At 45.2% G+C, this 24,165-nt stretch overlaps 1 protein-coding gene across 1 annotated transcript in view; it reads right to left on the reverse strand.

Moving 5' to 3' along the window:
- The window catches only part of LOC106586950 (unconventional myosin-X), a 265,626-nt gene that overhangs the window by 40,786 nt on the left and 200,675 nt on the right, over positions 1 to 24,165 (reverse strand). The window contains exons 23-25 of the mRNA XM_082969251.1: positions 18,660 to 19,178; positions 15,827 to 16,865; positions 324 to 447 (exon numbers count right to left, since the gene is read on the reverse strand). Coding sequence (XP_082825377.1) covers positions 324 to 447; positions 15,827 to 16,865; positions 18,660 to 19,178 — 1,682 coding nt within the window. The remainder of the gene's footprint in view (positions 1 to 323; positions 448 to 15,826; positions 16,866 to 18,659; positions 19,179 to 24,165) is intronic.

Raw genomic sequence — 24,165 nt, forward strand, 5'->3', positions numbered from 1 at the left:
TAGCAGAAGCCTGCTAGACTACTACACTCTACAACATAGCAGAAGCCTGCTAGACTACTACACTCTACAACATAGCAGAAGCCTGCTAGACTACTACACTCTACAACATAGCAGAAGCCTGCTAGACTACTACACTCTACAACATAGCAGAAGCCTGCTAGACTTCTACACTCTACAACATAACAGGTGTCTGAAACATCTACATGCCTGTCGACCAGTGGTTTATCTAGCATCTGTCCCAAATAGCACCCTATCCCCTATGGGTCCTGGTGAAAAGTAGTGCGCTATATAGGGAATAGGGTGCCATTGGTGAATGTACTCACCTTTCATGTAGAGGAAGCTGTGAAAGTACGGAGGTCCAGAGCCGTTCAGTAGATGAACCCTTCCATTGGACACCTCCTCGTCTGTGTCCACATAACCATCGGTGCTTGTGTCACTGTCTATAAACTGAACATCACAAACATAGATATATTATTACACAGCGAACGCCTAGCCAGAGCACAAACAGGTCCGGGACCAGGGTAGTATGGTTCTGTTATAGATCTGGGACCAGGCTAGGATAGTATGGTTCTGTTATAGATCTGGGACCAGGCTAGGATAGTGTGGTTCTGTTAGTGATGTAGGTCATGGACCAGGCTAGGATAGTATGGTTCTGTTATAGATCTGGGACCAGGCTAGGATAGTGTGGTTCTGTTATAGATCTGGGACCAGGCTAGGATAGTGTGGTTCTGTTATAGATCTGGGACCAGGCTAGGATAGTATGGTTCTGTTAGTGATGTAGGTCTGGGACCAGGCTAGGATAGTATGGTTCTGTTATAGACCTGGGACCAGGCTAGGATAGTATGGTTCTGTTATAGATCTGGGACCAGGCTAGGATAGTATGGTTCTGTTATAGATCTGGGACCAGGCTAGGATAGTATGGTTCTGTTATAGATCTGGGACCAGGCTAGGATAGTATGGTTCTGTTATAGATCTGGTACCAGGCTAGGATAGTATGGTTCTGTTATAGATCTGGGACCAGGCTAGGATAGTATGGTTCTGTTAGTGATGTAGGTCATGGACCAGGCTAGGATAGTATGGTTCTGTTATAGATCTGGGACCAGGCTAGGATAGTATGGTTCTGTTATAGATCTGGGACCAGGCTAGGATAGTATGGTACTGTTATAGATCTGGGACCAGGCTAGGATAGTATGGTTCTGTTATAGATCTGGGACCAGGCTAGGATAGTATGGTTCTGTTATAGATCTGGGACCAGGCTAGGATAGTATGGTTCTGTTAGTGATGTAGGTCTGGGACCAGGCTAGGATAGTATGGTTCTGTTATAGGTCTGGGACCAGGCTAGGATAGTATGGTTCTGTTATAGATCTGGGACCAGGCTAGGATAGTATGGTTCTGTTATAGGTCTGGGACCAGGCTAGGATTGTATGGTTCTGTTATAGATCTGGGACCAGGCTAGGATAGTATGGTTCTGTTATAGATCTGGGACCAGGCTAGGATAGTATGGTTCTGTTATAGATCTGGGACCAGGCTAGGATAGTATGGTTCTGTTATAGATCTGGGACCAGGCTAGGATAGTATGGTTCTGGGACTAGTATGGTTCTGTTAGTGGTGTTGGTCTGGGACCAGGCTAGGATAGTATGGTTCTGTTATAGATCTGGGACCAGGCTAGGATAGTATGGTTCTGTTATAGATCTGGGTCCAGGCTAGGATAGTATGGTTCTGTTATAGATCTGGGACCAGGCTAGGATAGTATGGTTCTGTTATAGATCTGGGACCAGGCTAGGATAGTATGGTTCTGTTATAGATCTGGGACCAGGCTAGGATAGTATGGTTCTGTTATAGATCTGGGACCAGGCTAGGATAGTATGGTTCTGTTATAGATCTGGGACCAGGCTAGGATAGTATGGTTCTGTTAGTGATGTAGGTCTGGGACCAGGCTAGGATAGTATGGTTCTGTTATAGATCTGGGACCAGGCTAGGATAGTATGGTTCTGTTATAGATCTGGGACCAGGCTAGGATAGTATGGTTCTGTTATAGATCTGGGACCAGGCTAGGATAGTATGGTTCTGTTATAGATCTGGGACCAGGCTAGGATAGTATGGTTCTGTTATAGATCTGGGACCAGGCTAGGATAGTATGGTTCTGTTATAGATCTGGGACCAGGCTAGGATAGTATGGTTCTGGGACTAGTATGGTTCTGTTAGTGGTGTTGGTCTGGGACCAGGCTAGGATAGTATGGTTCTGTTATAGGTCTGGGACCAGGCTAGGATAGTATGGTTCTGTTATAGGTCTGGGACCAGGCTAGGATAGTGTGGTTCTGTTATAGATCTGGGACCAGGCTAGGATAGTATGGTTCTGTTACAGATCTGGGACCAGGCTAGGATAGTGTGGTTCTGTTAGTGATGTAGGTCATGGACCAGGCTAGGATAGTATGGTTCTGTTATAGATCTGGGACCAGGCTAGGATAGTATGGTTCTGTTATAGATCTGGGACCAGGCTAGGATAGTATGGTTCTGTTACAGATCTGGGACCAGGCTAGGATAGTATGGTTCTGTTACAGATCTGGGACCAGGCTAGGATAGTATGGTTCTGTTATAGATCTGGGACCAGGCTAGGATAGTATGGTTCTGTTATAGATCTGGGACCAGGCTAGGATAGTATGGTTCTGTTATAGATCTGGGACCAGGTTAGGATAGTATGGTTCTGTTATAGGTCTGGGACCAGGCTAGGATAGTATGGTTCTGATATAGATCTGGGACCAGGCTAGGATAGTATGGTTCTGTTATAGATCTGGGACCAGGTTAGGATAGTATGGTTCTGTTATAGGTCTGGGACCAGGCTAGGATAGTATGGTTCTGTTATAGATCTGGGACCAGGCTAGGATAGTATGGTTCTGTTAGTGGTGTTATAGATCTGGGACCAGGCTAGGATAGTATGGTTCTGTTATAGATCTGGGACCAGGTTAGGATAGTATGGTTCTGTTATAGGTCTGGGACCAGGCTAGGATAGTATGGTTCTGTTATAGATCTGGGACCAGGCTAGGATAGTATGGTTCTGTTATAGATCTGGGACCAGGCTAGGATAGTATGGTTCTGTTAGTGGTGTTATAGATCTGGGACCAGGCTAGGATAGTATGGTTCTGTTATAGATCTGGGACCAGGCTAGGATAGTATGGTTCTGTTATAGATCTGGTACCAGGCTAGGATAGTATGGTTCTGTTATAGATCTGGTACCAGGCTAGGATAGTATGGTTCTGTTATAGATCTGGTACCAGGCTAGGATAGTATGGTTCTGTTATAGATCTGGGACCAGGCTAGGATAGTATGGTTCTGTTATAGATCTGGGACCAGGCTAGGATAGTATGGTTCTGTTATAGATCTGGGACCAGGCTAGGATAGTATGGTTCTGTTATAGATCTGGGACCAGGCTAGGATAGTATGGTTCCGTTATAGGTCTGGGACCAGGCTAGGATAGTATGGTTCTGTTATAGATCTGGGACCAGGCTAGGATAGTATGGTTCTGTTATAGATCTGAGACCAGGCTAGGATAGTATGGTTCTGTTAGTGATGTAGGTCTGGGACCAGGCTAGGATAGTATGGTTCTGTTATAGATCTGGGACCAGGCTAGGATAGTATGGTTCTGTTATAGATCTGGGACCAGGCTAGGATAGTATGGTTCTGTTATAGATCTGGGACCAGGCTAGGATAGTATGGTTCTGTTACAGATCTGGGACCAGGCTAGGATAGTATGGTTCTGTTATAGATCTGGGACCAGGCTAGGATAGTATGGTTCTGTTATAGATCTGGGACCAGGCTAGGATAGTATGGTTCTGTTATAGATCTGGGACCAGGCTAGTATAGTATGGTTCTGTTATTGATCTGGGACCAGGCTAGGATAGTATGGTTCTGTTACAGGATTGGGATCAGGCTAGGATAGTATGGTTCTGTTATAGATCTGGGACCAGGCTAGGATAGTATGGTTCTGTTATAGATCTGGGACCAGGCTAGGATAGTATGGTTCTGTTAGTGATGTTATAGATCTGGGACCAGGCTAGGATAGTATGGTTCTGTTACAGATCTGGGACCAGGCTAGGATAGTATGGTTCTGTTACAGATCTGGGACCAGGCTAGGATAGTATGGTTCTGTTACAGATCTGGGTCCAGGCCATAAAAGGTCTATTTGACTGAAAGGTCCATCTACTATTTGTATCATGTATATATTCGTTGATCCATAGAGGATATTTTTCTGCCACCCTGAGATTCAAGAAGTAACAGGTTCTGGTGAGAAGCCAGTGAGTGACTGAGACTTGTGGGCCTTTGATTTGATCTAATATGGTCATACATTTGGCAGGAGGTTAGGAAGTGCAGCTCAGTTTCCACCTCATTTTTGTGGGCAGTGTGCACATAGCCTGTCTTCTCTTGAGAGCCAGGTCTGCCTACGGCGGCCTTTCTCAATAGCAAGGCTCTGCTCACTGAGTCTGTACATAGTCAAAGCTTTCCTTACGTTTGGGTCAGTCACAGTGGTCAGGTATTCTGCCGCTGTGTACTCTCTGTTTAGGGCCAAATAGCATTCTAGTTTGCTCTGTTTGGAACATCTATAAACCATTTTAATGGACACCATCACAATAAATCTACTATTTATTTCAGTTAGGTCTATAGAAACATTATGATATGAAGAAAATGTATTTCAGAAGAACAGAATGAGTTGTCTTACTGTATGTTATCTGGCTATGATATAGACTGTAGACTTGTTCATTTATCAGACTAGATACTGTATGTTATCTGGCTATGATATAGACTGTAGACTGGTTCATTTATCAGACTAGATACTGTATGTTATCTGGTTATTCTCTATGATATAGACTGTAGACTGGTTCATTTATCAGACTAGATACTGTATGTTATCTGGTTATGATATAGACTGTAGACTGGTTCATTTATCAGACTAGATACTGTATGTTATCTGGTTATGATATAGACTGTAGACTTGTTCATTTATCAGACTAGATACTGTATTATCTGGTTATGATATAGACTGTAGACTTGTTCATTTATCAGACTAGATACTGTATGTTATCTGGCTATGATATAGACTGTAGACTGGTTCATTTATCAGACTAGATACTGTATGTTATCTGGTTATTCTCTATGATATAGACTGTAGACTGGTTCAATTATCAGACTAGATACTGTATGTTATCTGGCTATGATATAGACTGTAGACTTGTTCATTTATCAGACTAGATACTGTATGTTATCTGGTTATTCTCTATGATATAGACTGTAGACTGGTTCATTTATCAGACTAGATACTGTATGTTATCTGGTTATGATATAGACTGTAGACTTGTTCATTTATCAGACTAGATACTGTAGTTATCTGGCTATGATATAGACTGTAGACTTGTTCATTTATCAGACTAGATACTGTATTATCTGGTTATGATATAGACTGTAGACTGGTTCATTTATCAGACTAGATACTGTATGTTATCTGGTTATTCTCTATGATATAGACTGTAGACTGGTTCATTTATCAGACTAGATACTGTATGTTATCTGGTTATGATATAGACTGGTTCATTTATCAGACTAGATACTGTATTATCTGGTTATGATATAGACTGTAGACTGGTTCAATTATCAGACTAGATACTGTATGTTATCTGGTTATTCTCTATGATATAGACTGTAGACTGGTTCATTTATCAGACTAGATACTGTATGTTATCTGGCTATGATATAGACTGTAGACTGGTTCATTTATCAGACTAGATACTGTATGTTATCTGGCTATGATATAGACTGTAGACTGGTTCATTTATCAGACTAGATACTGTATGTTATCTGGTTATGATATAGACTGTAGACTGGTTCATTTATCAGACTAGATACTGTATTATCTGGTTATGATATAGACTGTAGACTGGTTCATTTATCAGACTAGATACTGTATGTTATCTGGCTATGATATAGACTGTAGACTGGTTCATTTATCAGACTAGATACTGTATGTTATCTGGTTATTCTCTATGATATAGACTGTAGACTTGTTCATTTATCAGACTAGATACTGTATGTTATCTGGCTATGATATAGACTGTAGACTGGTTCATTTATCAGACTAGATACTGTATGTTATCTGGTTATGATATAGACTGTAGACTGGTTCATTTATCAGACTAGATACTGTATTATCTGGTTATGATATAGACTGTAGACTTGTTCATTTATCAGACTAGATACTGTATGTTATCTGGCTATGATATAGACTGTAGACTGGTTCATTTATCAGACTAGATACTGTATGTTATCTGGTTATTCTCTATGATATAGACTGTAGACTGGTTCATTTATCAGACTAGATACTGTATGTTATCTGGTTATTCTCTATGATATAGACTGTAGACTGGTTCAATTATCAGACTAGATACTGTATGTTATCTGGCTATGATATAGACTGTAGACTTGTTCATTTATCAGACTAGATACTGTATGTTATCTGGTTATTCTCTATGATATAGACTGTAGACTGGTTCATTTATCAGACTAGATACTGTATGTTATCTGGTTATTCTCTATGATATAGACTGTAGACTGGTTCATTTATCAGACTAGATACTGTATGTTATCTGGTTATTCTCTATGATATAGACTGTAGACTGGTTCATTTATCAGACTAGATACTGTATGTTATCTGGCTATGATATAGACTGTAGACTTGTTCATTTATCAGACTAGATACTGTATGTTATCTGGTTATTCTCTATGATATAGACTGTAGACTGGTTCAATTATCAGACTAGATACTGTATTATCTGGTTATGATATAGACTGTAGACTTGTTCATTTATCAGACTAGATACTGTATGTTATCTGGCTATGATATAGACTGTAGACTGGTTCATTTATCAGACTAGATACTGTATGTTATCTGGTTATTCTCTATGATATAGACTGTAGACTGGTTCAATTATCAGACTAGATACTGTATGTTATCTGGTTATGATATAGACTGTAGACTTGTTCATTTATCAGACTAGATACTGTATGTTATCTGGTTATTCTCTATGATATAGACTGTAGACTTGTTCATTTATCAGACTAGATACTGTATGTTATCTGGTTATTCTCTATGATATAGACTGTAGACTGGTTCATTTATCAGACTAGATACTGTATTATCTGGTTATGATATAGACTGTAGACTGGTTCATTTATCAGACTAGATACTGTATGTTATCTGGCTATGATATAGACTGTAGACTTGTTCATTTATCAGACTAGATACTGTATGTTATCTGGCTATGATATAGACTGTAGACTTGTTCATTTATCAGACTAGATACTGTATGTTATCTGGCTATGATATAGACTGTAGACTTGTTCATTTATCAGACTAGATACTGTATGTTATCTGGTTATGATATAGACTGTAGACTTGTTCATTTATCAGACTAGATACTGTATTATCTGGCTATGATATAGACTGTAGACTGGTTCATTTATCAGACTAGATACTGTATGTTATCTGGTTATGATATAGACTGTAGACTGGTTCATTTATCAGACTAGATACTGTATGTTATCTGGCTATGATATAGACTGTAGACTGGTTCATTTATCAGACTAGATACTGTATGTTATCTGGTTATTCTCTATGATATAGACTGTAGACTGGTTCATTTATCAGACTAGATACTGTATTATCTGGTTATGATATAGACTGTAGACTGGTTCAATTATCAGACTAGATACTGTATGTTATCTGGTTATTCTCTATGATATAGACTGTAGACTGGTTCATGTATCAGACTAGATACTGTATGTTATCTGGTTATGATATAGACTGTAGACTTGTTCATTTATCAGACTAGATACTGTATGTTATCTGGTTATTCTCTATGATATAGACTGTAGACTTGTTCATTTATCAGACTAGATACTGTATGTTATCTGGTTATTCTCTATGATATAGACTGTAGACTGGTTCATTTATCAGACTAGATACTGTATGTTATCTGGTTATGATATAGACTGTAGACTGGTTCATTTATCAGACTAGATACTGTATGTTATCTGGCTATGATATAGACTGTAGACTGGTTCATTTATCAGACTAGATACTGTATTATCTGGTTATGATATAGACTGTAGACTGGTTCATTTATCAGACTAGATACTGTATGTTATCTGGTTATTCTCTATGATATAGACTGTAGACTGGTTCATTTATCAGACTAGATACTGTATGTTATCTGGTTATTCTCTATGATATAGACTGTAGACTGGTTCATTTATCAGACTAGATACTGTATTATCTGGTTATGATATAGACTGTAGACTTGTTCATTTATCAGACTAGATACTGTATGTTATCTGGCTATGATATAGACTGTAGACTGGTTCATTTATCAGACTAGATACTGTATTATCTGGTTATGATATAGACTGTAGACTGGTTCATTTATCAGACTAGATACTGTATGTTATCTGGCTATGATATAGACTGTAGACTGGTTCATTTATCAGACTAGATACTGTATTATCTGGTTATGATATAGACTGTAGACTGGTTCATTTATCAGACTAGATACTGTATGTTATCTGGCTATGATATAGACTGGTTCATTTATCAGACTAGATACTGTATTATCTGGTTATGATATAGACTGTAGACTGGTTCATTTATCAGACTAGATACTGTATGTTATCTGGCTATGATATAGACTGTAGACTGGTTCATTTATCAGACTAGATACTGTATGTTATCTGGTTATTCTCTATGATATAGACTGTAGACTGGTTCATTTATCAGACTAGATACTGTATGTTATCTGGTTATGATATAGACTGTAGACTGGTTCATTTATCAGACTAGATACTGTATTATCTGGTTATGATATAGACTGTAGACTGGTTCATTTATCAGACTAGATACTGTATTATCTGGCTATGATATAGACTGTAGACTGGTTCATTTATCAGACTAGATACTGTATTATCTGGCTATGATATAGACTGTAGACTGGTTCATTTATCAGACTAGATACTGTATGTTATCTGGTTATTCTCTATGATATAGACTGTAGACTGGTTCAATTATCAGACTAGATACTGTATGTTATCTGGTTATGATATAGACTGTAGACTGGTTCATTTATCAGACTAGATACTGTATGTTATCTGGTTATGATATAGACTGTAGACTGGTTCATTTATCAGACTAGAGATGTTTATAAGTCCTGTACCATTATTTTATATTATATGATTTTAAAGATAGAAGAATATAATTGAACTTGAATAAAATAGAAAGGATATTTTTACCATTTAGAAGCGAGTATGAAGTGACTATGATGAGCGTAAAGTGATTATTTGAAACAGGTCTTATATGATTTACAGTTATTTGGCAACTTTATTTAGATACAAACCTTAGAAATCAAAACATGATGCGATTAAAGGCTGATGATGATTTGATAAAGTTACACAAAAAAAAAACAACGTATTTTCCTTGCTTCAGGTTACACACAGCTGTTCTGTCATCAAGCGATCATATTTTCACCAGTCAGACTATTCTCAATTTAATCTTGTCTTTACTAATATGTAAAATTAGTTTAGATTCAGAACGGCCCATTATCAAATGGGCAAGACAAAAAAAAAGACATGTAATCCGTATTTAATAGCGAATGATGGCCACGCGCTTTCCAGCCGGTCGGTCTGGGTTTCCAGCCGGTCGGTCTGGGTTTCCAGCCGGTCTGGGTTTCCAGCCGGTCGGTCTGGGTTTCCAGCCGGTCTGGGTTTCCAGCCGGTCTGGGTTTCCAGCCGGTCTGGGTTTCCAGCCGGTCGGTCTGGGTTTCCAGCCGGTCTGGGTTTCCAGCCGGTCGGTCTGGGTTTCCAGCCGGTCGGTCTGGGTTTCCAGCCGGTCTGGGTTTCCAGCCGGTCGGTCTGGGTTTCCAGCCGGTCTGGGTTTCCAGCCGGTCGGTCTGGGTTTCCAGCCGGTCTGGGTTTCCAGTCGGTCTGGGTTTCCAGCCGGCCGGTCTGGGTTTCCAGTCGGTCTGGGTTTCCAGCCGGCCGGTCTGGGTTTCCAGCCGGTCTGGGTTTCCAGTCGGTCTGGGTTTCCAGCCGGTCTGGGTTTCCAGCCGGTCGGTCTGGGTTTCCAGTCGGTCTGGGTTTCCAGCCGGTCTGGGTTTCCAGCCGGTCGGTCTGGGTTTCCAGCCGGTCTGGGTTTCCAGTCGGTCTGGGTTTCCAGCCGGCCGGTCTGGGTTTCCAGTCGGTCTGGGTTTCCAGCCGGCCGGTCTGGGTTTCCAGCCGGTCTGGGTTTCCAGCCGGTCTGGGTAGGCTCTTTGGGTTTTATAGTGGAGCTGCGCTTAACATGAGCAGTTGAGGAATACATATAAAACACTGTTTTCCCAGCATGCATGCTGTCACTGCCCCGCAGGTGATATTCCACCCAAACTCGTTGTGCCATGGGCTCTCCTACCCTGTTCCTGCAGCTACCCAGTACTCTGTATGCCATGGGCTCTCCTACCCTGTTCCTGCAGCTACCCAGTACTCTGTATGCCATGGGCTCTCCTACCCTGTTCCTGCAGCTACCCAGTACTCTGTATGCCATGGGCTCTCCTACCCTGTTCCTGCAGCTACCCAGTACTCTGTATGCCATGGGCTCTCCTACCCTGTTCCTGCAGCTACCCAGTACTCTGTATGCCATGGGCTCTCCTACCCTGTTCCTGCAGCTACCCAGTACTCTGTATGCCATGGGCTCTCCTACCCTGTTCCTGCAGCTACCCAGTACTCTGTATGCCATGGGCTCTCCTACCCTGTTCCTGCAGCTACCCAGTACTCTGTATGCCATGGGCTCTCCTACCCTGTTCCTGCAGCTACCCAGTACTCTGTATGCCATGGGCTCTCCTACCCTGTTCCTGCAGCTACCCAGTACTCTGTATGCCATGGGCTCTCCTACCCTGTTCCTGCAGCTACCCAGTACTCTGTATGCCATGGGCTCTCCTACCCTGTTCCTGCAGCTACCCAGTACTCTGTATGCCATGGGCTCTCCTACCCTGTTCCTGCAGCTACCCAGTACTCTGTATGCCATGGGCTCTCCTACCCTGTTCCTGCAGCTACCCAGTACTCTGTATGCCATGGGCTCTCCTACCCTGTTCCTGCAGCTACCCAGTACTCTGTATGCCATGGGCTCTCCTACCCTGTTCCTGCAGCTACCCAGTACTCTGTATGCCATGGGCTCTCCTACCCTGTTCCTGCAGCTACCCAGTACTCTGTATGCCATGGGCTCTCCTACCCTGTTCCTGCAGCTACCCAGTACTCTGTATGCCATGGGCTCTCCTACCCTGTTCCTGCAGCTACCCAGTACTCTGTATGCCATGGGCTCTCCTACCCTGTTCCTGCAGCTACCCAGTACTCTGTATGCCATGGGCTCTCCTACCCTGTTCCTGCAGCTACCCAGTACTCTGTATGCCATGGGCTCTCCTACCCTGTTCCTGCAGCTACCCAGTACTCTGTATGCCATGGGCTCTCCTACCCTGTTCCTGCAGCTACCCAGTACTCTGTATGCCATGGGCTCTCCTACCCTGTTCCTGCAGCTACCCAGTACTCTGTATGCCATGGGCTCTCCTACCCTGTTCCTGCAGCTACCCAGTACTCTGTATGCCATGGGCTCTCCTACCCTGTTCCTGCAGCTACCCAGTACTCTGTATGCCATGGGCTCTCCTACCCTGTTCCTGCAGCTACCCAGTAGTTATTTATTGAAAACAAGTTAAATCTGTTGGGGAATATCAATAGTAATATGTTTTCACAATGAAACATATTTCATTAAACTGTTGCCAGGAGAGGAGATGGAAACGGCGTGGTAATGTATAGTTAAAGTTATTATGAAAATATAAAACGTTCCCTATTACTAGGCTATTCACTATAGATTGTAGTCCAACTGTAAACCGGGCCTGTACAATCAATGAACCAACGGCATAGCCTAGGGCTGTATGCTCTCTCCCAGACTCATGGACACAACGTTTTGGAGCGTAGCAGAAGGTAACCAGTCCACCCAGGATGCATCATAATACAGTCTACACTCAAACGTCATTAGTAGAATGTGTTTTATTTTGGAGTGTAGGGTAGAGAGGGGAAGGGCAACTTAGACGGGGGTGAAGGCCACCAACTTAGACGGGGCTGGGGGCCACTAACTTAGACGGGGCTGGGGGCCACTAACTTAGACGGGGGTGGGGGCCACCAATTTAGACGGGGGTGGGGGCCACCAACGTAGACGGGGCTGGGGGCCACTAACTTAGACGGGTCTGGGGGCCACCAATTTAGACGGGGGTGGGGGCCACCAACGTAGACGGGGCTGGGGGCCACTAACTTAGACGGGTCTGGGGGCCACCAATTTAGACGGGGGTGGGGGCCACTAACTTAGACGGGGCTGGGGGCCACCAACTTAGACGGGGGTGAAGGCCACCAACTTAGACGGGGCTGGGGGCCACTAACTTAGACGGGGCTGGGGGCCACTAACTTAGACGGGGGTGGGGGCCACTAACTTAGACGGGTCTGGGGGCCACCAATTTAGACGGGGGTGGGGGCCACCAACGTAGACGGGGCTGGGGGCCACTAACTTAGACGGGTCTGGGGGCCACCAATTTAGACGGGGGTGGGGGCCACTAACTTAGACGGGGCTGGGGGCCACCAACTTAGACGGGGGTGAAGGCCACCAATTTAGACTGGGGTGGGGGCCACCAACGTAGACGGGGCTGGGGGCCACTAACTTAGACGGGTCTGGGGGCCACCAATTTAGACGGGGGTGGGGGCCACTAACTTAGACGGGGCTGGGGGCCACCAACTTAGACGGGGGTGAAGGCCACTAACTTAGACGGGGCTGGGGGCCACTAATTTAGACGGGGGTGGGGGCCACCAACTTAGACGGGGCTGGGGGCCACCAATTTAGACGGGGGTGGGGGCCACCAACTTAGACGGGGGTGGGGGCCACCAACTTAGACGGGGCTGGGGGCCACTAACTTAGACGGGGGTGGGGGCCACCAACTTAGACGGAGCTGGGGCCACTGCGACCTCTCATTTCCTGGATTCTACACATTCCGCCACTAGGTGGAGACAAATGTTTGCAGTTTTGAATATGATAACTGATGACTGACCCCGGTCGGTCGGTAACTGACCCCGGTCGGTCGGTGGTAACTGACCCCGGTCGGTCGGTAACTGACCCCGGTCGGTAACTGACCCCGGTCGGTCGGTAACTGACCCCGGTCGGTCGGTTAACTGACCCCGGTCGGTCGGTAAAAGACCCCGGTCGGTCGGTAACTGACCCGGTCGGTAACTGACCCCGGTTGGTCGGTAACTGACCCCGGTCGGTAATTCAACAATGCTAACTAACAATTATGTATCAAAGACCTCTTAAATCAGTTTTGTTTTATGTCTTTCTGCTACGGATAGGCTATGTATTGTATAACAGCACAATTATTATTTTAATTACGTTTTTTTTTCTGGCTTGGGCTCATATATGGGCCTATGAGTACCAGGCCATTAGGACCTGATGGAGGGACAATAGAGCCCTGAGTACCAGGCCATTAGGACCTGATGGAGGGACAATAGAGCCCTGAGTACCAGGCCATTAGGACCTGATGGAGGGACAATAGAGCCCTGAGTACCAGGCCATTAGGACCTGATGGAGGGGCAATAGAGCCCTGAGTACCAGGCCATTAGGACCTGATGGAGGGACAATAGAGCCCTGAGTACCAGGCCATTAGGACCTGATGGAGGGACAATAGAGCCCTGAGTACCAGGCCATTAGGACCTGATGGAGGGACAGTAGAGCCCTGAGTACCAAGCCATTAGGACCTGATGGAGGGACAATAGAGCCCTGAGTACCAGGCCATTAGGACCTGATGGAGGGACAATAGAGCCCTGAGTTCCAGGCCATTAGGACCTGATGGAGGGACAATAGAGCCCTGAGTACCAGGCCATTAGGACCTGATGGAGGGACAGTAGAGCCCTGAGTACCAGGCCATTAGGACCTGATGGAGGGACAATAGAGCCCTGAGTACCAGGCCGTTAGGACCTGATGGAGGGACAATAGAGCCCTGAGTACCAGACCATTAGGACCTGATGGTATTTAGCAAGTTAGGTACTACCAAAGCATGTCCAGAGTGCAGAAAAGGACATTAACGTGACTCAACAGTCATGTGGAATTTTACTGTGGTCATGACTCATGATTGCCTGTGTGGCGGTAATACGGTCCCCATAAACAGCTCTAACTGCAGTCTGTCAAGCCAGAACAGTATGACTGGGAGCCATGCGATCTGTGAAACACATGCTGTAGAAGGATGTGTTTCCGTCCAGCGGATCTGGGTAGCTCGATACGAGTACTAGGTCAATATAAGGACAATCCATTTCAGTGTACATATACTGTAACACAATATCAATCTGTTTCAGCGTATCAATCTGTTTCAGCGTATCAATCTGTTTCAGCGTATCAATCTGTTTCAGCGTATCAATCTGTTTCAGCGTATCAATCTGTTTCAGCGTATCAATCTGTTTCAGCATATCAATCTGTTTCAATCTGTTTCAGCGTATCAATCTGTTTCAATCTGTTTCAGCATATCAATCTGTTTCAGCGTATCAATCTGTTTCAGCGTATCAATCTGTTTCAGCGTATCAATCTGTTTCAGCGTATCAATCTGTTTCAGCGTATCAATCTGTTTCAGCGTATCAATCTGTTTCAGCGTATCAATCTGTTTCAGCGTATCAATCTGTTTCAGCGTATCAATCTGTTTCAGCGTATCAATCTGTTTCAGCGTATCAATCTGTTTCAGCGTATCAATCTGTTTCAGCGTATCAATCTGTTTCAGCGTATCAATCTGTTTCAGCGTATCAATCTGTTTCAGCATATCAATCTGTTTCAGCGTATCAATCTGTTTCAGCGTATCAATCTGTTTCAGCATATCAATCTGTTTCAGCGTATCAATCTGTTTCAGCGTATCAATCTGTTTCAGCATATCAATCTGTTTCAGCATATCAATCTGTTTCAATCTGTTTCAGCGTATCAATCTGTTTCAGCGTATCAATCTGTTTCAATCTGTTTCAGCGTATCAATCTGTTTCAATCTGTTTCAGCGTATCAATCTGTTTCAGCATATCAATCTGTTTCAGGGTATCAATCTGTTTCAGCGTATCAATCTGTTTCAGCGTATCAATCTGTTTCAGCATATCAATCTGTTTCAGCATATCAATCTGTTTCAATCTGTTTCAGCGTATCAATCTGTTTCAGCATATATATCTTGAAAAGAGCAGATGCTAAATGACTAACATATATATGCAGTACAGGTATATAAATGTAGTACTGGTATATAAATGTAGTACAGGTATATAAATGTAGTACAGGTATGTAAATGTAGTACAGGTATATATATGCAGTACAGGTATATAAATGTAGTACAGGTATATAAATGTAGTACAGGTATATAAATGTAGTACAGGTATGTAAATGTAGTACTGCTATATAAATGTAGTACAGGTATATACATGTAGTACAGGTATATATGTAGTACAGGTATATAAATGTAGTACAGGTATATAAATGCAGTACAGGTATATAAATGCAGTACAGGTATATATGTAGTACAGGTATATATATGCAGTACAGGTATATAAATGCAGTACAGGTATATATGTAGTACAGGTATATAAATGCAGTACAGGTATATATGTAGTACAGGTATATATATGCAGTACAGGTATATAAATGCAGTACAGGTATATATATATAGTACAGGTATATAAATGCAGTACAGGTATGTAAACATGCGACTCACAGAGTCTGAGCTGCCTCTGAAGGAGTCCAGGCTGTTCTGAGTACAGGATGATTTCCTCAACACGTCCTCATCAGTAGCATGTCCGTCCGTCATACTGGCTCCGTCTCCCGAGCCTGTACTCCCCTGCACCTCCTCAAACTCCTCCTGGTCACAGTCTGACTCCGTGTCTGGTAGGATGCTGAATGAGATCTCCTCCCTGGCCTCCCTGGCTCCTTGGACGGGCACAGTGGGCATAACGTCTGCTCTTCTCACCGGCACAGCTTCGGGGACTGTGGTGGGCATAACGTCTACCCTGGCGCAGGGTCTGTTAGGTATAACCTCCGATCTTCTGGGTCCTCTGTTGGTGTCTGGAGCTACCTCTTTTCTCCTGGTGGGTTGGTGGCACAAAGCTTTACCTCCTCCGGTAGTGAGGGCAGGGAGAGGAGGTGGAGAAGCAGGGTGGTGTGTAGGGACACTAGATCCATAGGAGGTGAGGGGGTAGTAAACAGGGGGGCAACACGGGGTCTGCGACAGGGCCAGGGCATGTGCTACTAGACCCTCGGCGAAAGCAGGAGGAGGAGGAGGGAGGGAGGAGAACAGCTCCTGGTCCAGAGGGATCTCCGCAGGGAGAGGGAAGTCAGGAAGTGGGATACTGCTACCGGGACACTCCTCCTTAGTATGGAAGCCCTCGTCCACCTCCTCTTCCTCGACCGGGGCCAGCGGAGCGGTGCTCTCCGAGGGGTCGTGGAGGTTCTCCTCGCTGGACAGACTCTGTTCCAGACCCCCAAAGTCCAGGAGATCCAGGAACTCAGTGGCCACGCGCGACGCCTCCTTCTCCAGCCGGTAGATCTCCGCGTCTCTCCTCTGTCGGAGTTCCTCCCTGCTCCCTCCCAGACCGTCCCCTAACATGGACACCCCGTCCTCCTTCTGGCGCTGCAGCCTCTCAATCTCCTTCTCCAGCCGAAGGATCTCCTCCATCTGTCGGGACTCCTCCTCGGAGGTGTGGGGGTGCAGGGACACCTCCTTATGGGGAGCAAGATAATCCATCCTCAGGGAGTTCCTAAAGGGAGAGAAGAAGAGAAAGAATACGATTAGATGGGGGAGATTCAAGAGAGTATTGAATACAAAGCAATGTGTTGTTGGCTGACAGTACAGTACCAGTGTATGTAGCATGGCTGATGGCTGACAGTACAGTACCAGTCTATGTAGCATGGCTGATGGCTGACAGTACAGTACCAGTCTATGTAGCATGGCTGATGGCTGACAGTACAGTACCAGTCTATGTAGCATGGCTGATGGCTGAGAGTACAGTACCAGTGTATGTTGGTTGGCTGATGGCTGAGAGTACAGTACCAGTGTATGTTGGTTGGCTGATGGCTGACAGTACAGTACCAGTGTATGTTGGTTGGCTGATGGCTGACAGTACAGTACCAGTGTATGTAGGTTGGCTGATGGCTGACAGTACAGTACCAGTGTATGTAGCATGGCTGATGGCTGACAGTACAGTACCAGTCTATGTAGCATGGCTGATGGCTGACAGTACAGTACCAGTCTATGTAGCATGGCTGATGGCTGACAGTACAGTACCAGTCTATGTAGCATGGCTGATGGCTGAGAGTACAGTACCAGTGTATGTTGGTTGGCTGATGGCTGAGAGTACAGTACCAGTGTATGTTGGTTGGCTGATGGCTGACAGTACAGTACCAGTGTATGTAGCATGGCTGATGGCTGACAGTACAGTACCAGTGTATGTTGGTTGGCTGATGGCTGACAGTACAGTACCAGTGTATGTAGCATGGCTGATGGCTGACAGTACAGTACCAGTGTATGTAGCATGGCTGATGGCTGACAGTACAGTACCAGTGTATGTAGCATGGCTGATGGCTGACAGTACAGTACCAGTGTATGTTGGTTGGCTGATGGCTGACAGTACAGTACCAGTGTATGTTGGTTGGCTGATGGCTGACAGTACAGTACCAGTGTATGTAGCATGGCTGATGGCTGACAGTACAGTACCAGTGTATGTTGGTTGGCTGATGGCTGACAGTACAGTACCAGTGTATGTAGCATGGCTGATGGCTGACAGTACAGTACCAGTGTATGTTGGTTGGCTGATGGCTGACAGTACAGTACCAGTGTATGTAGCATGGCTGATGGCTGACAGTACAGTACCAGTGTATGTAGCATGGCTGATGGCTGACAGTACAGTACCAGTGTATGTAGGCATGGCTGATGGCTGACAGTACAGTACCAGTGTATGTAGGTTGGCTGATGGCTGACAGTACAGTACCAGTGTATGTAGGTTGGCTGATGGCTGACAGTACAGTACCAGTCTATGTTGGTTGGCTGATGGCTGACAGTACAGTACCAGTCTATGTAGCATGGCTGATGGCTGACAGTACAGTACCAGTGTATGTTGGTTGGCTGATTGCTGACAGTACAGTACCAGTCTATGTAGCATGGCTGATGGCTGACAGTACAGTACCAGTGTATGTTGGTTGGCTGATGGCTGACAGTACAGTACCAGTGTATGTAGCATGGCTGATGGCTGACGGTACAGTACCAGTGGATGTTGGTTGGCTGATGGCTGACAGTACAGTACCAGTGTATGTTGGTTGGCTGATGGCTGACAGTACAGTACCAGTGTATGTAGCATGGCTGATGGCTGACAGTACAGTACCAGTGTATGTTGGTTGGCTGATGGCTGACAGTACAGTACCAGTGTATGTTGGTTGGCTGATGGCTGACGGTACAGTACCAGTGTATGTTGGTTGGCTGATGGCTGACAGTACAGTACCAGTGTATGTTGGTTGGCTGATGGCTGACAGTACAGTACCAGTGGATGTTGGTGTACCTGTTGTTAGCTGTAGTGTTTTTCTTCTCTTCCTGTTCGTTGCTAAGCTCCTCCTCTTTTCTACTCAGTGCTTCCTGCTCCTGTTGTAGTCTCAGTCTCTCTTCCTTCCTCCTCAACTCCTCCAGCTCTAACACCCTCTGTCTCTCCTCCTCTTCCTCTCTCCTCCGCAGCTCCTCCTCCTCTTCCTCTCTCCTCCGCCGCTCCTCCTCCTCTTCCTCTCTCCTCCTCCGTTCCTCCTGCTCTCGTCTCGTCTCCTCTTCCAGCCTCCTGCTCTCCTCCTCCCTCCTCCTCCTCCTCCTCTCCTCCTCCTCCTCCTCCCTCCTCCTCCTCTCCTCCTCCTCCCTCCTCCTTTTCTCCTCAGAGAGCTGTCGATAGAGGCCTCTTGCCAGCCGACCACGTTGGTGCTTCTGGAGGAGGACAGCTGCGGCGCGGAGACGCAGGAACAGGCGTCTCCAGAAGTGAGCCCTGTAGTTCTTCTGGATGGTGATAGTGCTGTCCAGGACCCTTTTATAGTGCTTCCTATGGGGAGGGGACAACACAAGTCACTGTCTGGCATCTCACCCACAATGCCCCTCTCTACCTCACCCCCAGGACCCTCAACCTGACTCTCTCCTCTACTCCGTCTGGAGCTCTACTCTCTACTCTACTCCGTCTGGAGCTCTACTCTCTCCTCTACTCCGTCTGGAGCTCTACTCTCTCCTCTACTCCGTCTGGAGCTCTACTCTCTCCTCTACTCCGCCTGGAGCTCTACTCTCTACTCTACTCCGTCTGGAGCTCGACTCTCTCCTCTACTCCGCCTGGAGCTCTACTCTCTCCTCTACTCCGCCTGGAGCTCTACTCTCTACTCTACTCCGTCTGGAGCTCGACTCTCTACTCTACTCCGTCTGGAGCTCGACTCTCTCCTCTACTCCGCCTGGAGCTCTATTCTCTCCTCTACTCCGTCTGGAGCTCTACTCTACTCCGCCTGGAGCTCTACTCTCTCCTCTACTCCGTCTGGAGCTCTACTCTCTCCTCTACTCCGTCTGGAGCTCTACTCTACTCCGTCTGGAGCTCTACTCTACTCCGTCTGGAGCTCTACTCTCTCCTCTACTCCGCCTGGAGCTCTACTCTCTCCTCTACTCTGCCTGGAGCTCTACTCTCTCCTCTACTCTGTCTGGAGCTCTACTCTCTCCTCTACTCCGCCTGGAGCTCTACTCTCTCCTCTACTCCGCCTGGAGCTCTACTCTCTCCTCTACTCCGTCTGGAGCTCTACTCTACTCCGCCTGGAGCTCGACTCTCTCCTCTACTCCGCCTGGAGCTCGACTCTCTCCTCTACGCCGCCTGGAGCTCTACTCTCTCCTCTACTCCGCCTGGAGCTCTACTCTCTACTCTACTCCGTCTGGAGCTCGACTCTCTACTCTACTCCGTCTGGAGCTCGACTCTCTCCTCTACTCCGCCTGGAGCTCTATTCTCTCCTCTACTCCGTCTGGAGCTCTACTCTACTCCGCCTGGAGCTCTACTCTCTCCTCTACTCCGTCTGGAGCTCTACTCTCTCCTCTACTCCGTCTGGAGCTCTACTCTACTCTGTCTGGAGCTCTACTCTCTCCTCTACTCCGTCTGGAGCTCTACTCTACTCCGCCTGGAGCTCTACTCTCTCCTCTACTCCGCCTGGAGCTCTACTCTCTCCTCTACTCTGTCTGGAGCTCTACTCTCTCCTCTACTCTCGTCCTGGAGCTCTACTCTCTCCTCTACTCCGCCTGGAGCTCTACTCTCTCCTCTACTCCGTCTGGAGCTCTACTCTACTCCGCCTGGAGCTCTACTCTCTCCTCTACTCCGTCTGGAGCTCTACTCTATTCCGTCTGGAGCTCTACTCTCTCCTCTACTCCGTCTGGAGCTCTACTCTCTCCTCTACTCCGCCTGGAGCTCTACTCTCCTCTACTCTGTCTGGAGCTCTACTCTCCTCTACTCCGCCTGGAGCTCTACTCTCCTCTACTCTGTCTGGAGCTCTACTCTCCTCTACTCCGCCTGGAGCTCTACTCTCCTCTACTCTGTCTGGAGCTCTACTCTCCTCTACTCTGTCTGGAGCTCTACTCTCTCCTCTACTCCACCTGGAGCTCTACTCTCTCCTCTACTCCGCCTGGAGCTCTACTCTCCTCTACTCTGTCTGGAGCTCTACTCTCTCCTCTACTCTGTCTGGAGCTCTACTCTCTCCTCTACTCCGTCTGGAGCTCTACTCTCTCCTCTACTCCGCCTGGAGCTCTACTCTCTCCTCTACTCCGCCTGGAGCTCTACTCTCCTCTACTCCGCCTGGAGCTCTACTCTCCTCTACTCTGTCTGGAGCTCTACTCTCTCCTCTACTCTGTCTGGAGCTCTACTCTCTCCTCTACTCTGTCTGGAGCTCTACTCTCTCCTCTACTCTGTCTGGAGCTCTACTCTCTCCTCTACTCCGTCTGGAGCTCTACTCTCTCCTCTACTCCGCCTGGAGCTCTACTCTCCTCTACTCCGCCTGGAGCTCTACTCTCCTCTACTCTGTCTGGAGCTCTACTCTCTCCTCTACTCTGTCTGGAGCTCTACTCTCTCCTCTACTCCGTCTGGAGCTCTACTCTCCTCTACTCCGCCTGGAGCTCTACTCTCCTCTACTCCGCCTGGAGCTCTACTCTCCTCTACTCCGTCTGGAGCTCTACTCTCTCCTCTACTCCGCCTGGAGCTCTACTCTCTCCTCTACTCCGCCTGGAGCTCGACTCTCTCCTCTACTCCGCCTGGAGCTCTACTCTCTCCTCTACTCCGCCTGGAGCTCTACTCTCTCCTCTACTCCGTCTGGAGCTCTACCTCTCCTCTACTCCGCCTGGAGCTCTACTCTCCTCAAACAACAACTAGATCAACTGTATTTTATAAAATATATATTTTAGAGCCTTAAAAGGATCAAGACATTTAAACTGTAGGACTGTCTAATCTTCCTATAAATGGTAATCAATGTTAGTAATATCCACAATACTGACAGACTGTTGAGAATATATTGTTGCTCTTAAAATGTAATTACTATCCTTATCAGCCTGGTCTCAGAGAAAAAAACGCATTATATTTTACTAAAATCTGTGCCACTCCATTTAGCATGATATGTTTCTTTACGTTAGGTTACATTACATTTACTACGAGATGTAACATACATGTACATCTGGGACACTCAAATAAGTATTCTACGTTTGGCATGGACAGTAGGTTAACAATGTAGCATATCGTAGCATATCGTACTAAGCAGTTGAACGTAGCATATCATACTAAAGCAGTTGAACGTAGCATATCATGCTAAAGCAGTTGAACATAGCATATCATAGCATATCATACTAAAGCAGTTGAATGTAGCATATCATACTAAAGCAGTTGAACATAGCATATCATAGCATATCATACTAAAGCAGTTGAATGTAGCATATCATACTAAAGCAGTTGAACGTAGCATATTGTAGCATATCGTACTAAAGCAGTTGAACATAGCATATCGTAGCATATCATACTAAAGCAGTTGAACATAGCATATCATACTAAAGCAGTTGAACATAGCATATCATACTAAAGCAGTTGAACATAGCATATCGTAGCATATCATACTAAAGCAGTTGAACATAGCATATCGTAGCATATCATACTAAAGCAGTTGAACATAGCATATCATAGCATATCGTACTAAAGCAGTTGAACATAGCATATCATAGCATATCATACCAAAGCAGTTGAACATAGCATATCATAGCATATCATACTAAAGCAGTTGAACATAGCATATCATACTAAAGCAGTTGAACATAGCATATCATACTAAAGCAGTTGAACGTAGCATATCATACTAAAGCAGTTGAACATAGCATATCATACTAAAGCAGTTGAACATAGCATATCGTAGCATATCGTACTAAAGCAGTTGAACATAGCATATCATAGCATATCATACTAAAGCAGTTGAACATAGCATATCATAGCATATCATACTAAAGCAGTTGAACATAGCATATCGTAGCATATCGTACTAAAGCAGTTTAACATAGCATATCGTAGCATATCATACTAAAGCAGTTGAACATAGCATATCATAGCATATCGTACTAAAGCAGTCGAACGTAGCATATCATACTAAAGCAGTTGAACATAGCATATCGTAGCATATCATACTAAAGCAGTCGTACATAGCATATCGTAGCATATCATACTAAAGCAGTTGAACATAGCATATCGTACTAAAGCAGTTGAACATAGCATATCGTACTAAACGGGTTAAATTAAGACGTAGGATACTATACGTCCTACAATTCGTTTTAGGTAGGCCAATGTAATATAATCTAAAGTAAAGTAACATATATTAACCGGAGTGGCACAGATTTGAGTAAAAATATAATAGGTTTTGCTCTGAGACCAGGTTGCCTTTATATCTTGATAATCCAGATATGACTGGTTCTATGTATCTAGACACTGGTACTGATCTTCCTCCACTTGTTCTGGGACACAGTCCAAACACAGTCAAAACACAGTCCAAACACAGTCCAAACACAGTCAAAACACATTCCAAACACAGTCCAAACACAGTCCAAACACAGTCCAAACACAGTCAAAACACATTCCAAACACAGTCCAAACACAGTCAAAACACAGTCCAAACACAGTCAAAACACAGTCCAAACACAGTCAAAACACATTCCAAACACAGTCCAAACACATTCCAAACACAGTCAAAACACAGTCCAAACACAGTCCAAACACAGTCCAAACACATTCCAAACACAGTCCAAACACAGTCCAAACACAGTCCAAACACAGTCCAAACACAGTCCAAACACAGTCCAAACACAGTCCAAACACAGTCCAAACACAGTCCAAACACAGTCCAAACACAGTCCAAACACAGTCAAAACACAGTCCAAACACAGTCCAAACACAGTCCAAACACAGTCCAAACACAGTCCAAACACAGTCAAAACACAGTCCAAACACAGTCCAAACACAGTCCAAACACAGTCAAAACACAGTCCAAACACAGTCCAAACACAGTCCAAACACAGTCCAAACACAGTCAAAACACAGTCCAAACACAGTCCAAACACATTCCAAACACAGTCCAAACACATTCCAAACACATTCCAAACACAGTCCAAACACAGTCAAAACACAGTCCAAACACAGTCCAAACACAGTCCAAACACAGTCCAAACACAGTCAAAACACAGTCCAAACACAGTCCAAACACATTCCAAACACAGTCCAAACACATTCCAAACACATTCCAAACACAGTCCAAACAGTACCACTTGGAAGAAACACCCAGCCGTCTATTTTGGGTTGATTATTAAAAATGTTAATATCTTTCAAACACACTGATACAGTATATTACACTAGTATAAGTAGACTCCCAACGAAATGACAAAGACACTGGGTTAAAAGGTCACAGTAACACTGTCGTAACACTGTCGTAACACTGTCGTAACACTGTCGTAACACTGTCGTAACACTGTCACTTCCCTCACAGAATAATCTGTAC

The sequence above is a fragment of the Salmo salar genome, chromosome 25 (genome assembly GCF_965601325.2).
Source record: "Salmo salar chromosome 25, fSalSal1, whole genome shotgun sequence".
In the NCBI taxonomy this organism is placed as follows: domain Eukaryota; kingdom Metazoa; phylum Chordata; class Actinopteri; order Salmoniformes; family Salmonidae; genus Salmo; species Salmo salar.